This window comes from Elephantulus edwardii, unplaced genomic scaffold (genome assembly GCF_000299155.1).
Source record: "Elephantulus edwardii isolate Elephantulus edwardi_28Jun2011 unplaced genomic scaffold, EleEdw1.0 scaffold00090, whole genome shotgun sequence".
Classification (NCBI taxonomy): Eukaryota; Metazoa; Chordata; class Mammalia; order Macroscelidea; family Macroscelididae; genus Elephantulus; species Elephantulus edwardii.
This window is the reverse complement of record NW_006399840.1, coordinates 5,032,049-5,052,399: the sequence shown is the minus strand read 5'-3', so window position 1 is coordinate 5,052,399 and position 20,351 is coordinate 5,032,049. Positions and strand designations below refer to the sequence as shown.

The window sequence follows — 20,351 nt, the reverse complement described above, 5'->3', positions numbered from 1 at the left end:
GTTGGTTAATTACTATTGGAAAATGCTTGTCATTCCTCTGTAGCATCTGGTCCCCACTGGACCTTCATTATTTCCTTCACCTGCTCCCCCCACCGACCAAACTGTGCAGCTCTGCAACTGCATTCTGGCCCATCCTCACCCTTCTGTCCCCAACCCTCACCTCCTTGTACCCCCAATATGTTTTTCCCAATAAAAAAAATATTTTAAAAAAATAAATATGATATTGGGAGATGTGGAAAAAACTGTGATTACTATAGAAATTGATGAAGAGACATATGAATCAACAAAGCAGGATATTGCAATGCTCTTAGTTCAGGGAGATGGTGGTGTGCTAGCGGCCCCTCCATGGAGCTGACGGAAACAAAGAATTTGTCCAGTGTGGAAGAGACTTTGTAGTCTCCGTAATGTAGAATATAGTCAAAAGAATAAATTTGGATGACCCATGATTTCTTCCAGTCTTAAAGGGAGGCAACTTGTAGATAGCTTACAAGCTCTAGGCTCGATGGCATTTTCACTTTTCTCCAACTTTTCAAATTAATAAAAAAAGTTTTGTCTTTAAATTAAATCTGATTGTTTTCCCTATATATAATGTAAATCATAAAATAAATATGTGTATGTAACTGGAGAAGAAAAGGCAAAAACAAAAGCCCATTACTGTGGGTTCTGATTCACAGCGGCCCATATTACAGATTTGAACTGTGCTCTATAGGATTTCCTTGGCTATCTTACCTATGGAAGCAGATTGCTAGACCTCTCTTCCATGGCACTGCTTGGATGGGTCCAAGCTGTGAAAATAACCACTGGCAGCTCCCAAGAAAAGAATAATAAATTTAGTACAATACTATCCTTCATAAGTTCATAGAGCCTAATAATAATGCAGACTACTGATCTTGCTAGATACATCTTTTTCCGTATTATGTCAAACCATCCATCCTCAGTCATCAAACCCAATGTTTTACCTGTTTGTTTGTATCCAGAAGCAACGTCTGGTGTTTCTTCTCAGCTTCCTGAAGGCGCTGCTCATATTCAACGATTTCTTCCTTTAATTTCCCTTCCTTTTCCATCTGGTCTTTGTGTGCACAATCCAAGTTTTTCTTCAATTCACTGTTTTCTAGCATGAGCTCCTTCAACTGAACCTAAACAGAGAAGTAAAGAAATCATAGGAAAAGAAGAACCCAAACAGCAAATACTGAGTGTCAGAGGAGTGATGAATGTTCACAGGCAAAACAAAATCAATATGAAACAGAAGTATAATCCTTAGAAATGTATTCATTTAACAACTTCATCTTCTGTGATTTTTCTGCTCCAGCCCAGAACTGGCTAACCAGTGTCAAATCCACAGAACAACTAAACTTTCAGTCTGAATCAAACCATTCTTCTATAGCTTCCAGGCTCACTTAATTATGTGCTCCCATTGCAATACTTTCTTAATCTCACCATCTTTATATTCAATCTCTCCCTAGAATGTCTACTATTCATTTTCTTCCCTGACCACTTTTTTGTGTGGTGGTTGTTGTGTACAGTCGAGTCAGAACTGAACCATAGCTGACCCTCTGGCGTGTTTTCAGAGGGTGTTAATGGCACAAGGAGATTGCCCATGTTCCCGTGGAGCAGCTGGTGGATTTGAACCATATGCCTTCAGGATTGCAGCGTGACCACCTTAGATTCTATAAAGAGCTGTAAAGAGTGATGAAAAGTTTGGGGAGGAAAAAAAGTTTTGGAGACAGGGGTGACACTTGCAGATAGCAAAATGGGCACCATTTCTGGTCTTCTAAAAACTCCTTCCCTAAATGCCTACAGCTCCTCTTCTCCAACCTTTCCTCCACTATGCAAGGCTGGCACAATCACAATACCAATGCCTGTCTTTTCCATGTCTGATCCCAGAAAGCTTTTTCTACAGAAACCTCAACAAGCAATATAGAGTGTAAGAATGAAAAGCCTTTCACACTATACTGAGGATATTTCCAAACTCTCAGTACCAAAGGAGGTTTCCATAGATTCATTCTTCAAATATCAATCACAGGAAGGAACTTGTACGATAAGGTGCTGTCAAGAAACTCTGTAAATTGATGGCCAAAATTAAAATGTAAAAGTGTGTCAAGTTTGACTTGTTTAAAATCTATACTTAAAGAAGTACATTTCTCCAACTCTTTATATATGATGTTGTAGATATCAGCTTTTGGTGATAATTCATCATGACTACTTAGTCATCAGGTTCAAGAGGAATGGAGGTCATCAAATTGGCAGGTAGCAACAGAACATTCCTGGGGGTGGGGCTCAAATGGTGAGCACACTTGATTGATTGACGAGCTGATGGCACCTAAATGTACCTCTGAAAAAGATGCAGTGTGGTTCCCAAACATTATCGTCTGGAAACCCTATGGTGCACTTATCTTCTTACACATATGGGGCTGCTGACTCATAAGCAACCCCACAGGAACTTGTTTGCTTTAGGAAGAGCCATAGGGATGACTGCCCAAGTGCTGTCAACTTACCACCTTAACCCTACCCTAAACAAGTACCCCCACACAGCTCTCGCTTTACATTTTACTGTGACTTCCTTTCTGTTATTTTTTTAATACTCAGCAACTGTCAATAGATCTGTCTCTAGAAAATTCTGGCTTCTAATCTGTGGCACACTAGGAAACCAGGATAAAAGCTACTTCCGAAGAGTCCCTTTCAATGAAGTAATATTGTTCTTTCTTTTACACAGAAGCCACTCATAACTCCCTCCAGGCTCATGAAGATAGTGGGGAGTTGGAATTCTAAATCAGGCTCATTTTATTCAAAGCTAAAAAAGGATAGTATAGTCCTAACATCAGACAAAAATAAAAGCAACGGAGGTACATACACTAAGCTACCAGAGAATGATGACCCTCTCAAATATGGAAGACATATACCTGGCCCATTGACTAGAGAAATCTTTATTTGTCCCAATTACAAAAAAAGTTGATCCAATCAGACAACATCAATACTATCATATGCAAGTAAAATCCTGCTGAAGATAATTTAAAAATGGTTGCAACACTGTATCAACAGAAAAGTGCCAGAAATTCAAGATGAATTCAGAAAACACAATGGCATTAAGGATATCATACTGATGTCATATGGATCTTGGCAGATGCAGAGACTACAAGAAAAACATTTACTTGAATATTTTTATTAAGCAAAAGCATTTGACTGTGTGGCTCATACTAAATTATGTCTAACATTAAGAATGGAAATCTTAGAACACTTCACTGTGATCATGTAATATCTATATACATAGGTCAAGAAGCTAATGTCCAAAACAGAACAAGGGAACACTACATGGCTTAAAATTAGGAAAATTATAAAAATGTGTACCAGTTACCTTTTCTCCATAGCTATTCAATCTGTATGCTGAGTAAATCATTCAAGAAATTGAATTTTAATAAGAATATGGCACCAAGATAAGAGGAAACCTGACCACTAAACTACACTAAGGCAGATGACACAACTTCAAAAAGTAAAGAGGACTTGAACACTTGCTACAGAAATCAAAGACATTTACTTTTTTCAATATGGATTACATCTCAGCATCACGAAAACAAAAAATTTTCACCACTGGACCAGGTAACATGAGACAGACAGTATCAGAGAGATGAAGAAAAGTCTGAAACAAACACCCAAGGCAAAAGCAATCAAGAACTCAAACGGCATGTTGCATTGGGAAAATCTGAAGTCAGTGATCTTTCCATAGAGGAAGGATGTCAGTTTAAAGACTGACATGTGCCTAATCCAAGCCATGAACTTTTTTTTCTTCTTTTGCATCTGAAAGTTGAAAAATGAATAAGGATGACAGAAGAAAAATTGATGTCTGAGTTGTGGTGTTGGAGAAGGGTGCAGAATATCCTATGGACTGCCTAAAGAGAGAAAGAAGTCTGTTTTAGAGCAAGTACAACCAGGGTCATCCTTACAGGCAAAGATGGTGAAATATACTTTTGAGGATCTTGTTGAGAGAAGCCAGTCCTTGGAAATATACTTCATGCTGGGAAGGAGGGTCAAAGAAAGGGAGAAACTCAACAAGATGAACTGTCACAGTGACTTTACAATGGGTTCCAGCATTTCAGAGACTGTGAAAACAGCACAGGATCAGGAAAGGTTCAGATCTATTATTCACAGCATCACGATGGCAACTAACAACATACAATAATGAATCTGTAAGGGGAAAACTTACTTTGCTGCTGTTTATTTCTTCTGACACTAATCTTAACTCTTCGCTGAGTCTGTTTTTCTCTCTATCAAATTCTTCTTTTGATATTGTGGTTTTCTGTGCCATATCATGCATTTCTCTCTGCAGCTCCATTTCCTTCACAGTCATTGTGTTTACCTGAAATGTCATCTTTTGTTAGGATCTGCTTTTTGTTGTCTTTTAATGAAATTTATCACCTGACACAACATACTCCTGGCATTTACTTTTGTCAACTGTTAATACAATGGAATTCAGTTTAATCTTTATTTAACTAATCTACTTAACTAATTCTCAAATTTACTGGTAAACTTACCTTTTCTCTTCAGATATTTAAAAGTAAACAGCAATAAAGGGAAGGAATGATGAAAAAAGATATAATATTACTAAGTCTTGAAGTCTGCATAAAGGTATTTTAAATACCAGAAACAACTGTATAAGGCAGTGCCTTAGATTTTTTGTTCTTAAATCTCTATTAATCCCAAATTCCTTATTAATCTGCAAGAAAGATGCCTATGATTAGTTGTAAATGTCACTTCTAGCAAGCTGTTTAAACTTGAAATTTTCAGAAAACAGAGCTGTGATTAGTTGCATTTCTGAACCCTATCTTTTCTTTCCACTATTTGTTTAGGAAATTTATATGCATATCTGTGTATGTGTATGTATATATGCTATTGTTATATACCCACAAGTCACAATGGACTCATAGCTGACCCTCCAGCAGGTTTTCAGAGGCAGTAAATTACAAGGGAAGAGATTGTTCATATTTCTTTGGCAGGGTAGCATACAGATTCGAACCACGTATTGTTATTAATGTTGTTGTGTGTTGTCAAGTCAGAACTGACTCATTGCTGACATTCCAGTGGGTTTTCAGAGACAGTAAATCACACAGAAGGAGACTGCCCATCCTTTACCCATGGAGCAGTCACAGATTTGAACCTTTTGGGACTGCAGTACATTAAGTTATATTTAATAAAGTTATATGTCAAATGTAGTATTACATTAAATTTGATATATTTAAATATATAATCTTCAATTATTCCCATAAAGATTACTGTTACGAAAACCCTATGGTAACACAAGAGATTACCAAGTGTCAGAGGCTGATATCAACGTGCTCTCTATAAACGTGGCACTCAAAGTGATTTTTAGGGAATTTTTCTGATCCATTCAAAGACAGAAAAAAATCAGAAATGTGAACTGTGCATAGCTTTGCCTATACTGAGGTGCTATATGAATAAATTGGGTCAACCCATCGAAGTGTCCCACATGAACATTTGTCAGAGGAATCACTACTGAAGGAGCAGGTTTTATACTTCTACAGCTCTGTAGCCACCAACTCAAGGTCAATACAAAGTTGGTCCAATGTGGCAATGTTAGAAGACAACTGGCATAGTAGTTTCCCTCCCTCATGATTACTTATTTAAATTGTAAGTAGATTAAACAAATTCAAACACCTTAAAAGATTGGGTTTCTGAGCTGGAAGGGCCATTGCCTACTCCGAACGTGCAGTCTCCTGGACGATGTTAGTCAATCAATATAGTATACTTGATAACGTTATGTTCTACATCCTAGATTGGTGAATAGTGACTGGGCTCTGAAAAGATTGAAGGGTGTTCCATCTAAGATACAAATACAATCTCTACTTGTCCAGAGCAAAAAGGCAAAGAAGGAACTCACAGACAGACAAAGAAGGAAAAACTGTGAAAACCACATGTCACCTACCCTGAGATCAGAACTGGACAATGCCTGCTAACTAGATCTACCAGCAGTAGGCCATTATACCTGGGCCTAAGCAGAGTGGGAGAAAAATGTGGAATCGAACCTCAAATTCCTCTTTAAAAAACCCAAAACTCCAGAACTACTGGACTACTTGTGATCAGAGAATTCAAGACTACTGCCTTTTAAGTTTACGTCAAATCTTGAACCAAAATGAACCTGTCAGGTCACCTTGTACTTAAATGACAAATTGGCTCAAAAAGGTACTATGCTCCTTTTTAAATTTTTTTATTTTTTATCTATCTATCTATCTATCTATCTATCTATCTATCTATCTATCTATCTATCTATCTATCTATCATGCTCCATTTACCTGAAAACTGCTGGTGAGCCCCGAGAATTAAGAGCAGGGAAACTAGATAAGCAAAAACAGATTCTAGAAAGGAAATAATAAGAATGTTCATGCCTTCTGAAGAATATACCCAGTGCTACTCATTAACTTTGTCTAGATAGAAATTACTGAATGGGATCCTGAACTGCTATGTAAACCTTCACAGATTAAAATGTTATTTTAAAACAATTAATAAATTTAAATAAATTACTTTTCTTACCTTTTCAATAAAGGACATCTTTTCCACTTTCGCCAACTCAAGCTCCGTCTCAAGATCCTTGTTAGAATTCTGCAGCCCTTCCAAAGTAGCCTGGAGAGTTGCGTTTTTGGATTGCAGCCCTTGGACCTTCTGCTCTAATTCCATTGTTAGATTTCCCAATTCTGTTCTTTGCTTCTCCCAAAGTTGCTGCTCACCTTCCATTTGGGACAGTTTAGAGAGCAGCTGCTCTTGGTCTTGAATTTGATTTTTTAGCATGCCGATTTCTTCATGCTTCTTCTCTAGGTTGTGTTTGCCATCTTCAACTTCTTTACTGAGGTCATCCACAGAAGACTGCAAACACACACAATTTGTTTTGGCCTCTTCCAGGTCTTGGAGCAACTGTGCTTTCTCACATTCAAGAGAATTTACTTGACTATTCAGATTCTGTTCTTGGGTTTTGTGTGTTTGTTGGTCAAGACACAGAGTTGCTACTTTCTCTTTTAGCTCTTTCACTTGTGCCTGAAGCAACTCCATTGCTGTCTTGGAGTCTTCTTTTATTTTTACTTTTTCTTGCTCTCTCTCTTGCAGTAAATTTTCAAATGAAGAACTCTGCATTTCTAATTCAGATACCCGTTCTTGCATGGCCTGTAACTCTTTTGTCAGAGTTTCTTTTTCTGATCTTATGCTGACAAGATCTAACTCAAAATCACTCAGGCGCTGGGTCAGTTCTTCCCTTTTTATTTTGAGAGTCTCTACCTCTGCTTTGGCATTCTCAGCATCAAGAATAGCAAGTTCTCGCTTTTTGCTGGCACACTCCAGTTCTTTTTGAAGGTTCTCTACTCGATCTTTAAGCAAATCAGCATTATCAACACTTTCCTGTAGTTTTTCTAACAGATGAAGCTGTTTCTTTTCATCTGCGGCAATGCGGACTTTGAGCTTTTCGGTACTGCTCCTCAGCAGGCTCATTCCTTCTGCCGGTGAGCCCCGAGTCTCCTCTCTGGCCACAGAGGTATCCTGGTCACCACACAGGGCTGCTACCTCTTCACTCAGTTCCCTCAATTGTGTATGGAGTGACTCCACTGTAGTCTTACCTTCCTCTTTCAGCTGTGTTTTCTCTAGCTCCTTTTCTTCTAACTGATTCTTAAGGGAAAACACTAACTTGTCTAGCTCAGATACTTGACTTCTATTTTCTTGTAGTTCTTTGGTCAGATTTTCTCTTTCTGACCTGGCCGTGGCCAGATCTAATTCTAAACTTTGGGAGCGCTCCGTCATCTCCTCTATTTGTGATCTGAGAAACTCCACTTCGGCTTTGAAATTCTGGGCATCAAGAGTGGCAAATTCTTGGTTTTTCCTTATAACATCCAGTTCACTTTTAAGCACCTGTACTCTATCCTGAAGAAAAGTGGCAACACGTTCCCGTTCCTGTAGTTTTTCTAACATCTGAAGCTGCTTTTTTGAATCTGCCTTCACACGGTCTTTGAGCTTTTCAATGTTACTTCTCAGCTCATGGATGTTCTCAGTTGTTGAGTTCAGAGTCTCTGCTTGGGCTGCACGTGCTTCTTGGACCTCAAATAAGACTGCTATTTCCCTATTTAGCTCCTCCAACTGTGTCTGAAGCAACTCCACTGTAGCCATACACTCCTCTTTCACCCGTGTGTTCTCTTCTTCCTTTTCTTCTACTAGATTCTTTAATGAAGCAATCAAGGGCTCTAACTCTGACAACTGCCTTTGTTTTTCTTGCAGCTCTTTGGCCAGATTTTCTTTCTCCGACTTTATCGTGACAAGATCACATTCTAAACTTTGGGAGCTCTCAGTCATCTTGTCTATTTGCGCTCTGAGAGTTTCCACTTCAGCTTTGGAATTCTTAACATCAAGACTGACAACTTCTTGGTTTTTCCCTGCAACATCCAGTTCTCTTTCCAGCTCCTCAACTCTATTCTTAAGCAAATCTGCATTGTGCTCACTTTCCTGCAGCTTTTCTAAGATCTGGAAGTGCTGTTTTCCCTCTGTTGCAATGCGGGCTTTGAGTTTTTCAATGTTCTTTCTCTGCTGATGCACTTCCTCCCCCACCAAGCTCAAAGTCTCTGCTTGGGCTGTGCATGTTTCTTGGTCATTACATAAGGCTGCTATTTCCACATTTAGCTCCTTCAACTGTGTCTGAAGCAATGCCACTGCAGTCTTATACTCCTCTTTCATCTGTGTTTTCTCTCGTTCCTTTTCTTCTACTAGATTCTTAAGTGAGGAAAGCAAGGGCTCTAATTCCAAAACCTGACTTTGTTTTTCTTGTAGTTCTTTTGTAAGATTTTCTTTCTCAGCCCTGAGCGTGTCAAGATCTGATTCTACACCTTTCAACATTTCTGCCATTTCTTCAGATTTTGCTTTGAAGGTCTCTACTTCTGCTTTGGTATTCTCAGCATCAAGAATGACAAGCTCTTGGTTTTCCTCTGACATCTGCAACTCCCTTTCAAGATTCTCTACTTTATCCTTAAGGGAATCAGAAAGGTGTTCACTCTCCTTCAGTTTTTCTAAGACATGAAAATGCTTTTTCTCATCGGCCTCAATGCGGACCTTCAGTTTTTCAATGCCATTTCTGAGCTGGTGCACCTCATCTTGTGTTGAGCTCAGTCTCGTAGCAATCTCTCCTTTTTCCACTAAGGCAGCCTCTAAAGCCTTCGAGTGGGTTGTCTTTTCATTTTCGAGTTCGGTCAGTTTGTTCTGCAGGCTTTCTAAGTCCCTAACCAGCAAGTCTCTCTCTTGACTCATTTGTCCAACTTGGTTTTCCAGCTCACCTTTTGCCAAAAACAAGGCTTGTGACGACTTCTCCAGAGTGTGCAACTGCTCCTGGAGATGAGCTTTCTCCTGTGACAGTCCACTTGCATCAGATGACAAAGCCTGAAGGAGTGCTGCCTTCTCCTTCAGTTCAGCCTTCACAACTTCAATGTGCTGGGCACACTCACCATGACGAGACTCAAGCTCTTGTAGCTTTTCCTTCAGGCTTTCAGACATCTGATTCAGTTCTTTGTTTTCTCTTGACACAGTGTCTAGTTCTTCATGAAGCCAATTCCTTTCTGTTGTGACCACAGAGAGTTCTTTTTCAAGGTGTGTTATCACTTTCTGCTTATTTTCATTGTCTTTTTCTAAGTATAGCTTTTCTGACTGAAAAGTCTCTAAGTTAGATTCCATGGTGTGAGCACGATGCTCCATGCTGACTTTCTCCACTCTCATTCTCTCCAGCTCATCTTCTACATTAAGGAATTTCTCTTTCCAGTTGTCAGTCACCATGCCTGCACTATCTTCAGTCACTTGACTGGACTGTTTCTCCGTCATTTCTAAATTAGAATCAATGTCTTCCAAAGCTCTTACTTTTTGATGGAACTCTGGTTTATCCTGGGAAAAGGATTCTAATTTTTCACCTAAGTCTGATTTTTCTTTATTGAACTCCTCAATTCTTTTTTCCAATTCTATGGATGCTTCAATCTTGGTAATTAGCTGTACATTCTGTAAATTGAGTTTTGAGTCTAACTCATTGATTTCATTTCGTAAAGTTTCAAGTTTTTTGTCACGTTCCTCTAAGACATGAAGTAATTCCAATTTTTCATTGGATGTTTCTTCCACCTGTTGCTGAAGATTCTGAATGATGGCCTGACTCTCCAAAAAGTCCATGGGTGCCAAAGTGTTAGGAACAGAAAGAGACAGTTCAGAAAGGCACCCTGGAGATCTTGGAATCTTATCTTCTGCTGCAGTTCCATAACTGGTTTCCAGCAAGTCCCTCGAATGTTCTTCCACCTGGCTGTCTGCACCAGTCTCAGTCATTTTCTCAGTGTCTAGACTAAAGTCCTGAACATTTTTTTCACAAATCTGAAGAATGCAATCCTTTGGCATCCTTCCTTTAGATTTTGGAGTATATTCTTCTGATTCTTTTCTGTCACAACTTTCATTTTCACCCGGAATTATCTGCAATGTAATAACAGAAAAGCTTTTTCCCCCAAAACTTTTAACAGTACAAAAACCAAAAGGATGTATTTTACATTCTAGAAAATGGCTGTATGTCTCAGCTAAACAGTCTCTTGATAACTGAAGTCAAACTGCATTAATTTCCACCTCCCTGCCCTCTTTCTAGTCGGGTATCTATCACAATTAAACACTCAGCAGGTGTCTTCAAAGGCAAGGTATTTATCACTGAAGACAGTTTATCATCTAAATCCCAAATGACTATTTTTTGGTGCTAAAAATATTCTAGTTGCTTAAATATAAAAATTCTTATTACCAATTCCATACAAGATGAATCCACTCCATCTTCAGCACATACACGCAAAAAAAAATGTGAAACTCACTACTATCAATTCTAATTCATGGAGATCCTTCGTTGGGTTTCTGAGGAAGATCTTAACGGGAAGAAACTGTCCATCTTTCTCTCATGAGATGGCTGATAGACTTGAACCACAAACTTTCTGGGTAGCAGTCCAACACACTATAGACTATCTACGACCACAGCTCCTTCAGTATTTACAGTAGTATTCATTAATAAGAAGAGCAGTAAGTCTTCATGACCAGATTTCCAGCCCAAGAATTTAATCACAGACTGGCACTCTTTTAATCTTCAAGTAGCTTATTGTAGCTGATTTTACTATTGCTGCCCTCCATCCCTCACACACAAGAGACAGGAGGACTCAAGCAAGACTTCTTTATGACAAAACATTACTACACTGGTAGATAGACTAAAAAATATCAACATTATGAGCATGTATTAAAAATATCTCAAATTACCAATAGCAAATCTCAACTTTTGAAAGCTTATAAATCATATTTTTACCACAGCCAAGTTATTAGAGAATACATAATAGAACACTATTTTACTTTCAATATTACAGAATTTTAGTCCTATCTGAAGAGTATTTGAGATTAAGTTTTAGATCACATTACCTTTAATAAACTCTAATTCAGTATTTAATTGTGCTTTCTTAATAAATAAAAACACATATAAACATACAACAGAAAACAAAAACCTCTCAATGCCATAAAATAATTTTCTCAAAAAAGACTCAATAACTGTTCATACAAAAATGTGGAGTCTGTAGGTAACACAAATGGTTAGGCATCTGGCTACTCAGCAAAAGGATGGAGGTCCTAATTCACCCACAAACACCTCTGACGATAAGCCTGGCTGACAATCTACCATTCAAAAGTTCTCACACACTAAAACCATCACACAGGGCAATGCCACTGAGTTCTAAGTGGCTCAACAATTGAAGTTTCTAACTAGCACAAATAGTTAACTTACACTCTGTTGTGAGTTAAGGGTTGAGGGTGTCAGCCCACCCACAGGTACCTACTAAGCCAGGTCTGCTAATATAACTGAGAGGCCAGTTGTAAAAATCCTGTGGAGTAAGCAGCTCTACTCAGCATACAAGAGAGTGACCAGAAGTCAGAATCCAGTAAAAAAAAAAAAATTAGAAACAGGTCAAATCACCAAAAGGAGCCCCTAGATAAAGATTACTCATTTTTCCTAAGGCTCTGATTTTTAGAAGATTAATTGAGCCTAAAAAAAAAAAACCCACCAAAAAGCTTTTTAAATTTAGAATGTATATTAACTCAGCAAACATGTCAATAATTGAAAAAAACATGATTTAATGCAAATAGGGGGAAAGAGCATGGAAATTTCAGGTACTTACATCTTCTAGTTCAGCACTGAGCAAAGACCGTGAGGTCAGGTCAAGACCTTGGAGCTGGAGCCGGGCGACTTCGAGCTCAAGGGATAGGTGAGCTGTCTGTTTCTTTTCTGCAGCCAACTTGGACTCCATCTCTATAGTCACACTTTTCAGCTTCTGCTGCCACTGTTCATTTTCAGATCTACTTTGCTTTCGGAGGTTGTCAAGTTCTTTTCTTTCAGAACTTAGTAACTGTTCAAGCTCCTGGATTTCCTTATTTTTCACAATCGTTTGATGCTCAAGTTGGTCTTCTAGCTTCTTGAGGGACTGCAGATACATGTGACAGAGGCTTTCCAGTTCTTGTATATTCTTTCCAGGAGTCGACGAAACTTCTTTCTTGATTTGACTCGCTGCCTCCGGACTACTGAAGGATATTTCACCTGCATTAGCTGGGTTCACTGAAATATCCTCCAAATTATTCAAGATAGAGATTTCTCCTGTCTGTTCCAAAAGCCCTCTGCAAAAAGATGATTCACCAAAGCTTTTTAAAAAAGGGCTGTCAGTCACACAAGAGAATGACAGTGACAGACAACGGCCCTCCTCAGGCCCTAATGTCACATCTTTCACAAGGTCATCTTGAAAGTGCCTCAGATTCACTGACAAGGCTGAATTTTCAGCCTTTAACGTGTCAACATAGGACTGCAGTTCTAACACCTCTGAGCTCATTTGGTAGTGCTGTTGATATAAAGTTTTATGTTCACTTTGTAAAGATGATAATTTCTCTTGTAACTCAGCAAAATGCATCTGAAGTTCTTTGTTTGACAAAGTCAGGTGCTCATAGATAGTACTGTCATCCAAAGGATTCAAGGACAGAGACTTCTCATTTTGTTCACCACATTCGTTTCTTGCTTTCTGCCCCACTAATTGGCCGTGGAGAAGACCATTTCCATCATTTATTACTTTCACTTCATGTACTAATTTTGTTACCTTCTCTACCATTTTGGCCGTTGCTGTAATACATTCTGACCTTGAGTCATTCAGTGCAGATGTTAGCTCACTCTTTTCACCCTGCAGCACTTCACACATGGTCTCTAGCTCATTTACTTTGGCCATTACTGTTTGTAGTGTGCACTGTAGGTGTGTAATGTCATTTTGACTGGACAGATCATGAAGCTCTGCAAGACACTTTGCGTCTGTACCAACTTCACAGACTTTAAGGTCAGTTGTGTCTTGTGCCTGAATCTCCTGCCGCAAACTGCTGGTTTCTAACACTCCTCTAATTATATCTACTTCTTGCTGCAGACTCACCTTCTCCTTCTCACTTTCCTGGAGTTTTTGTTGCATATTTCTGATCACAGCTTCTAACTGACTTACTTGTGCATTGTAACTGTCCTCCATGTCAAGATCCATGTGACTCTCAACATTACATTTATTTCTCTCACACTCTCTTTCTTTCACAGAGTCACTGACTGGCTCAAATTCTAGATTCTCAAGCCCAGTCTTAGGGTTCGTTAATTTTATCAGGTGTTCATTCTCTTCTAACAAGGTACCAACTTCCTTTGGCATGGTACTTTGGTCTACCTTTAACATCACGATTTCTTGCCTTAAACCATCAGCCTTACTCTTGGAATTGTTTGGGATGTCTGTAATCTCAGATCCCTGATTGTGTGTCACAGTACTCAAGTCCAACACTAGGCTGTGGTTTCTTTCTTCAGCTAAAGTTAATTTCTTTAAGAGCTCCTGGTGTTCCCTTTCAAATGTCTCTTTCAGTTGCTCCAACTCAGTTTTCTTATTTTCACAATCATTGAGCAACAATTCTAATCTAGAGTTCTCCTCTTTTATGGCTTCATAGTTTTCCCTAAGACTGGCAAATGCATTTTCTGTTTCTTCACATCTTTGTAGTAAAATGAGTTTTTCCTGCTTGTATTGATCAGATAACTCTAAAATGTGTCTGTCTCTTTCATTTATACAACAGGAAAAACTCTCACTTTTCTGTAGTAAGCTCATTTTCTCTTGATTTAAGGTTCCATTCATTTCCTTGAGAGTTCCATTCTCTTGGGTAAGCTCTTCAATTTGAAGTTTATTTCGAGCAAGGACAGAATTCATCTCCTCCTTCTGCAAACTCAGGCTTTCAGACAAAATTTGCAGCTCCTTTAAAGAGTGCTCAAGTAGACTATTGCTCTCTTTTAGTTCCTGACACTCGGCTCGCTGTGTTTCTAATTTTTCACTCAAAAGTTGCAGCTCTCTTTCCTTGTTCTCAAGAGCAACTAAAGTTTCAGCAACCACATTCTGATGAACAGAAGTGTCTTCTTGTAACTTATTAATGCGCTGATTTGCCTCGGTCACAAAATTTTGATGCATCTGTTCTGCTTTATTTAGATTTTCTTCTATTTCTCCTTTTATACGCACCAACTCTTCACACTGCTTCTGCAGCCCAGTGTTCATCTGCTTTTGAGACTCTAATGAAACCTCAAGTGAAATGACTCTGTTTTGTAAGGCAGCTGATTGTATGGGACTTTGGTGTGCTTCGAAAAGGCCTTCACTTTCATCTAAAGGCATAATTCCTTGTTCCCCAATCACTTCTGTAAAGGAATTATTCATTGCAGGCTGCTGTTCAGAAGCCAAAAGGCTTCTGTGATGATGATCATCTATTTCAAGAGAAGAGTCTTTGGATTTTAATAGATTTCTCAAGTTCTCATATTCAGCACTTAAGTCTTGGTACTGTTGGTCTTTGTTCATTATTTCACTCAACAGCGCCTGAAGCTTGAGTTCCAGATCTTCAATTTGCCCAGTAAGCTGGGAAGTTTTCAAGCACATATTTTCCATTTCCTTCTTATGTTTCTGGTCTGAGGACTCAGCTTTCTGCTGCAGTTCAGTATAAGCTTGTTTCAGTGCTTCTATTTCCATAGTCTTGCTGTCAATCAAATTGTGAAGGTTTCTGGTCTCAACATTGAGGTTTTCCCTTTCTATTTCCATTGTTTTCACTCTCTCATTGTATTCTTGACTTTTTATTTGCTGGGTTTTGAGACAATTTTCCAAGTGATTAATTTTACTCTGCAAACTTTCCTTTTCCGATTCCTTCTGACTTAAAAGTGGCTCCTTTTCACTTTTCCAACGAGCAAACCAAGTTTTCTCTTCATTTAATTCCTCATACTCTCTCTTTTTTAATTCTAAAGCACTGAATAAAGTTTGATATTCTTTTTCTGTTTTGCGTAACTTTTCATTCAGTTGTTCAATGTGATGTTCCCTCTTCTTCAGAAGATCTTGAGAACAATCTCGTTGTTTTTCTAAGTCAGCCAAGGTGTGCTTCAGTTTCTCTAAAGTTAGGGAGTTTCCTTGCTGGTTTATTTTTTCTTGGAGATCTCGTAATAATGTTTCTTGAGACATATTCTTAGCTATTTAAGAGAAAGAAAGAAAAATATTTTTAATAAGTACTTAATCTAAAAGCATTTTAAAGTTTAAAAATTGGTATCACAACCAAAATACTTTCTAAGAAGTCATGCTATGCCACATGAGGGGGTTCTGCAAGCAAGCCAACTATCCTGAGGGACACTCTGGAGGCAATCAGCTATGAGAAGGTTCAATTAGGCTATCTTCCTTATAACCAGGTCAGACGACCAATTTGCACATCAGGATCACTACAGACCTTCAACAGTTTCCTCCACCTTCATCCTGTCCAGGCATTATATATAATTAACTAAGCTTAAACATCATGTGAAACAGGTAATTTTAAGGATGCACTAGAAAAATCTGTGAAGAAGCTCTCCAAAGTGCTGATGAGCAATGGTGTTAAAGACTCAGGTGCACCTCATTCAAGTCAGACTCTTTTCAATTACTTGCTATGAATCTGGAAGTTGGAAAAGAATCAATGCTTTCTGGTGTTGAAAGGTACCAAATATATCCCGAGGACTGCCAAAAGAACAGACAAATACGTCTTAAGAGAAAATTCAACCAGGGTCCTTCGTGGGGCAAGGATGGTGAAACTTCATCTCATAGGCTTTTAACATGTCAGGAGAGGCCAGTCCATGTGGGGAAAAAACATGTTAAAAGTTACAGTGAAGGGAAAGGCCCTTAACGAGATAGATTGGCTCAAGGATTGTACCAATGGCCTAAAGTATATCAGAGAGGAGGAGGAAGAGAGTAGGGTTCAGATCTCTTGTTCAGGAGGTAGCTGCTATGGCTCACAATCAATTGAAAGACACCTAACACCACTGCCAGTACCTCTGTAGCCTTAGTGGTAAGGAGTTGTGTTGCCAAACCTAAGAAAGTTGGTTTGAATCAATCAGCTGCTACATAGGAGAAAGACTGAGTAATTTCTTCCAGTGCTACTTACAGTCTCTGAAAACTCACTGGAGGGTCAGTTATGAACTGGTTCCAAGTCAATGGTACATAATAATAACATATTGGTTAATCTTCTTTCCAAAACAAGAAACTATCAGTAACTATACAATATTTAATAAACTTTGCATAAAATACCAAAGATTAATCTTCTACAAGTACCTAACACTTTTATTATTTTGTGCATGACTGTGTATATTTATCTATTGATTTTTATCTCCCTATCAAAATATTTCTTTAAACAGAGACAACTGCTCTGGAGTTTGATGGCCAAGAAAAGCAATTAAAGGCTATGACAAAAATCGCTATAATTAGGCTTATAAATGAAAAGGTAAATGATGCTATTTATGTACCTTTAACTTTTAAGGCCTGTGAGTACTGAGGAAAAATAACCATTTACCTCCTAGTCCCTAACTGTAAAGATGGTTTCCCTTTAAGAATCACTGCAAAAGTTTTTCCAGTCTCACTATTACCTTGTTTTCTGTCTATTCTACTCAATGGTCCTTTCTAGAACATAACACAAGGAGAGAGCTAGAGTCCTAATTTATGACACAAATTTAGGTATCAGCCATAACTAAACATATATAAACAGAAGGCAAAATAACTGAGCCCTTATAAAAAGTATTTAGCCTTATCAAGAGACTTTACCAAAATAAATGGAGTAGAGAATAAGGGGGAGGTGGGTGGTGGGGAGCAGGAGGAATTGACAATGATGTATCCAGACTCGAGAAGAGTCTAATCACTAAATTTCATAAAAAAACAACTAAAAGAATCAGACACTGCAAAGAATATATTCCAAAAGCTAGCAAATATATGAAGAGATGCTTGCAACTATTAGCCATTGCACAGATGCAAATCGAAAATGGAATGTGACTCCATTTCACCCTAGAAATGGCACTGGGCACAAAAAACAAGTGAAGAAACAGCAAATGTAGGCAAGCTCGTAGGGAGACTAGAAACCTTATCTACTCCTGGGGGGACTGTTAAATAGTGTAATCACTATGAAAATGGTAAGGGGCTTCCTCTCAAAAATAAATAGAAATATCACATAATCTAGCAATCTCATTCCCAGGTATATCTCTTAGAGAAAGAAGACTGTAATGTAAAAAGCCCTATGTACATCCATGTTCCCTGCAGCATAATTCACAATAGCAAAATAGATGAATGCAACCTTAATGTCCATCTATGAATAATGGATAAACAAACTGTGGGGGGGTTGTGTGTGTATGTATATATATAGTAGAAAACTTTTGTTCTTGCTACTGTGTACAGATCAAGTGGGTTTCAGAGGCAGTATATCGCATGAAAGAAGACTGACCGTCTTTATTCTGAAGAAGCAGTTGGTGGATTTGAAACACATACAGATACAATGTCTTTTACAATGGCAGCACAATTCCTTACCACTAAGCTTCCAGAGCTCCCAAACCGAACAGTACACAACAATAGAGTAATAATGAAGTTGAATATAGATGAATCTGGGTAACATCTTCCCTCGTGGGAACAGCAGTTTAGTGAAGTAACTAAACCACCAAACTCACCTCTCATTTCTTCTGCAAAAGTCTGGCTCTGGTTTAAACACTGCTTGGTCTTCTTGAGTTCTTCTTCTAAGCAGCAGACTTCCTGGGTCCTTTGCTCAGACTGACTCTTCAGGCGGCTGTTTTCCTTCTTCATTTCCTAAAATATACAATTAGTTGGTCAGAAACAAAAATGCTGAGAAGTTATGGCCTCTGACTTGACAACGGTCCCTGGGGTAGAATTGTTAATCCTTTTATGTCACTTAAGAATAACTTTCATCATGTAGACATACTCACTGAAATGACTTTACAATTTTTTTTTAAAAAGGCACAAAATAAAAATCTGATATTAACTATTTCTCTCAAGAAATTTCTTTCTTTGAACTTTCTGACTATTCATATGCTCATCTGCATGTCGCAGTGAACTCGTAAGTAAAAGTCTACTTATAAGACCCTCTCGGGGGTGAATGAGCTACTTCATCTGGTTTGATTTGGTCTGTGACTAAAGCAAAAAAACCCATATGACAAATTTGTACTTCCTTTTCCCTGTACAGCCATCAGAACTGCCACTGTTCGAGGATGCCTTTATAGGTAAGATCACCTTCAATAAAAGTTTATCAGAAATACACACAATTATAAGACACAGTAGGGGAAGATAGGAAAACATTGGTGTGACACACGCCACTCTGGTGGCCTAGTGGCAAGAAACTGCACTGCAATCCCAAAGCAAAGGGTTTGAGACCACCAGCCACTCTGCAGGAAGTGGGCAATCTTCTCCAATGCAATTATCTGCCTCTGAAAACCCACCAGAAGGTTAGATAAAGGTCAGTTCCAACTCTACAGTACTCAACAACAGTGGATACACACCAAAACAAAACACAAACCGCTGCAGTGGAGTCAATCTCCACTCTAGTGCTCTAGCTCAGGAGCTCTGGTGGCCTAGTGGGTAGGGAGTATGTTGCTAACTCAAAGGTGGCACCTCTCTGGTGGTTCAAATCCAGAAGAAGCTCCATGGGAGAAAGATAAGCCATCTTCTCCCATGCAATTTACAGTCTCTGAAAACCTACTGAGGGACAGTTAAAAATAGGTTCCAACTTGACAGCAATGAGTATGAATGAGCACTCTTAAACACCCAGGAAGTGCTATGGATAACCACAGGGCTAAAAAACAAAAGAATCCATCAGAGATAGAGGAATCTGTGCAGTAAAAGCACATACCTGGAATATTTGACTAAATAAACTATTTTGATCCTCATCAATATGCAGTAATGCAGCAAAGAGACATGTCCAGACTCAAGTCTATTCTTCCAGGGAGATTTAGATCTTTTTTGAACTCTTTCAAATAAAAAGCTCTACTATTAAAAACCAACTCAAGGTGGATCAAGGACCCAGGAGGAAAACCAAAGATATAAAATTCATCAGTGCTAGGAAGAACTCTAAGAGGCCTAATCTACAACATGAACAGACTTTCAAACATAATGAAAAGCCTACAACTAACTAGAGAATAAAATCAAAGGCCTATCAAAAACCTTTTCCAAAAGAGTAAAAAAAGAAAATCAAAGACTGGGGGGGGTGGGATAGGGGGGAAATATTTGGCAATGGCATATCTGATAAGGGACGCACTTCTAAAATATATGGAATACTCGAGCACCTCAACAAGAAAATGGTAAACAACTCAATCAACAAATGGGAACAAAATATGAACAGAAACCTCACCAATAAAGAAATTCAGATGGCAAACATATCAAGAAATGCTCAAAATCTCTAGCTGTTGGGAGATTCAAATCAAAAGTATAAGTCTGCATCTCACCCCAGCAACAATAGCAAAGTCCAACAAGGCAGCAAACAAAAAATGCTGGCGAGGTTGTGGAGCGGTGGGAATCCTTATTCACTGCTAGTGGGAATATAAAATTGCACAACTGCTACGGAAGGCCTTCTGGTACTTTTTCAAAAAGTTGGAAACAGAAATACCATTTGACCCAGCACTTCTAATACTGGACATTTACTCTAGGATTACAGTGCAGCTTCTTGCCACTAAGTCACCAGAGCTCCCTGGACATATACTCGAAAGAAACCAGAGCCACAACATAGATGAGTGTGGAAGCCATTATGCTTGGTGAAATATTTCAGTCACAAAAGAAAAAATACTGCAAAACACCACTGTCATGGACTAAGACTGGCATGGGGGTTTGAGAAGGAGAATGTTGTTGTTATGTGCCGTCGAGTCACTTGCAAATCATAGCGACCCTATGTACAACAGCCCTAAACTCTGCTCTGTCCTGTGCCAATCGCACTGTCTCTGACACTCCCATCCCGATTATCCCAGTCACTGA

At 38.7% G+C, this 20,351-nt stretch overlaps 1 protein-coding gene across 1 annotated transcript in view; it reads right to left on the bottom strand.

Annotated features, from left to right (window-relative positions):
* The window catches only part of LOC102872439 (centromere protein F-like), an 84,833-nt gene that overhangs the window by 18,179 nt on the left and 46,303 nt on the right, over positions 1–20,351 (bottom strand). The window contains 6 exon segments of the mRNA XM_006890570.1: positions 960–1,136; positions 4,199–4,351; positions 6,541–7,198; positions 8,291–10,473; positions 12,192–15,562; positions 18,044–18,179. Of these exon segments, the coding sequence (XP_006890632.1) occupies positions 960–1,136; positions 4,199–4,351; positions 6,541–7,198; positions 8,291–10,473; positions 12,192–15,562; positions 18,044–18,179 (6,678 nt within the window).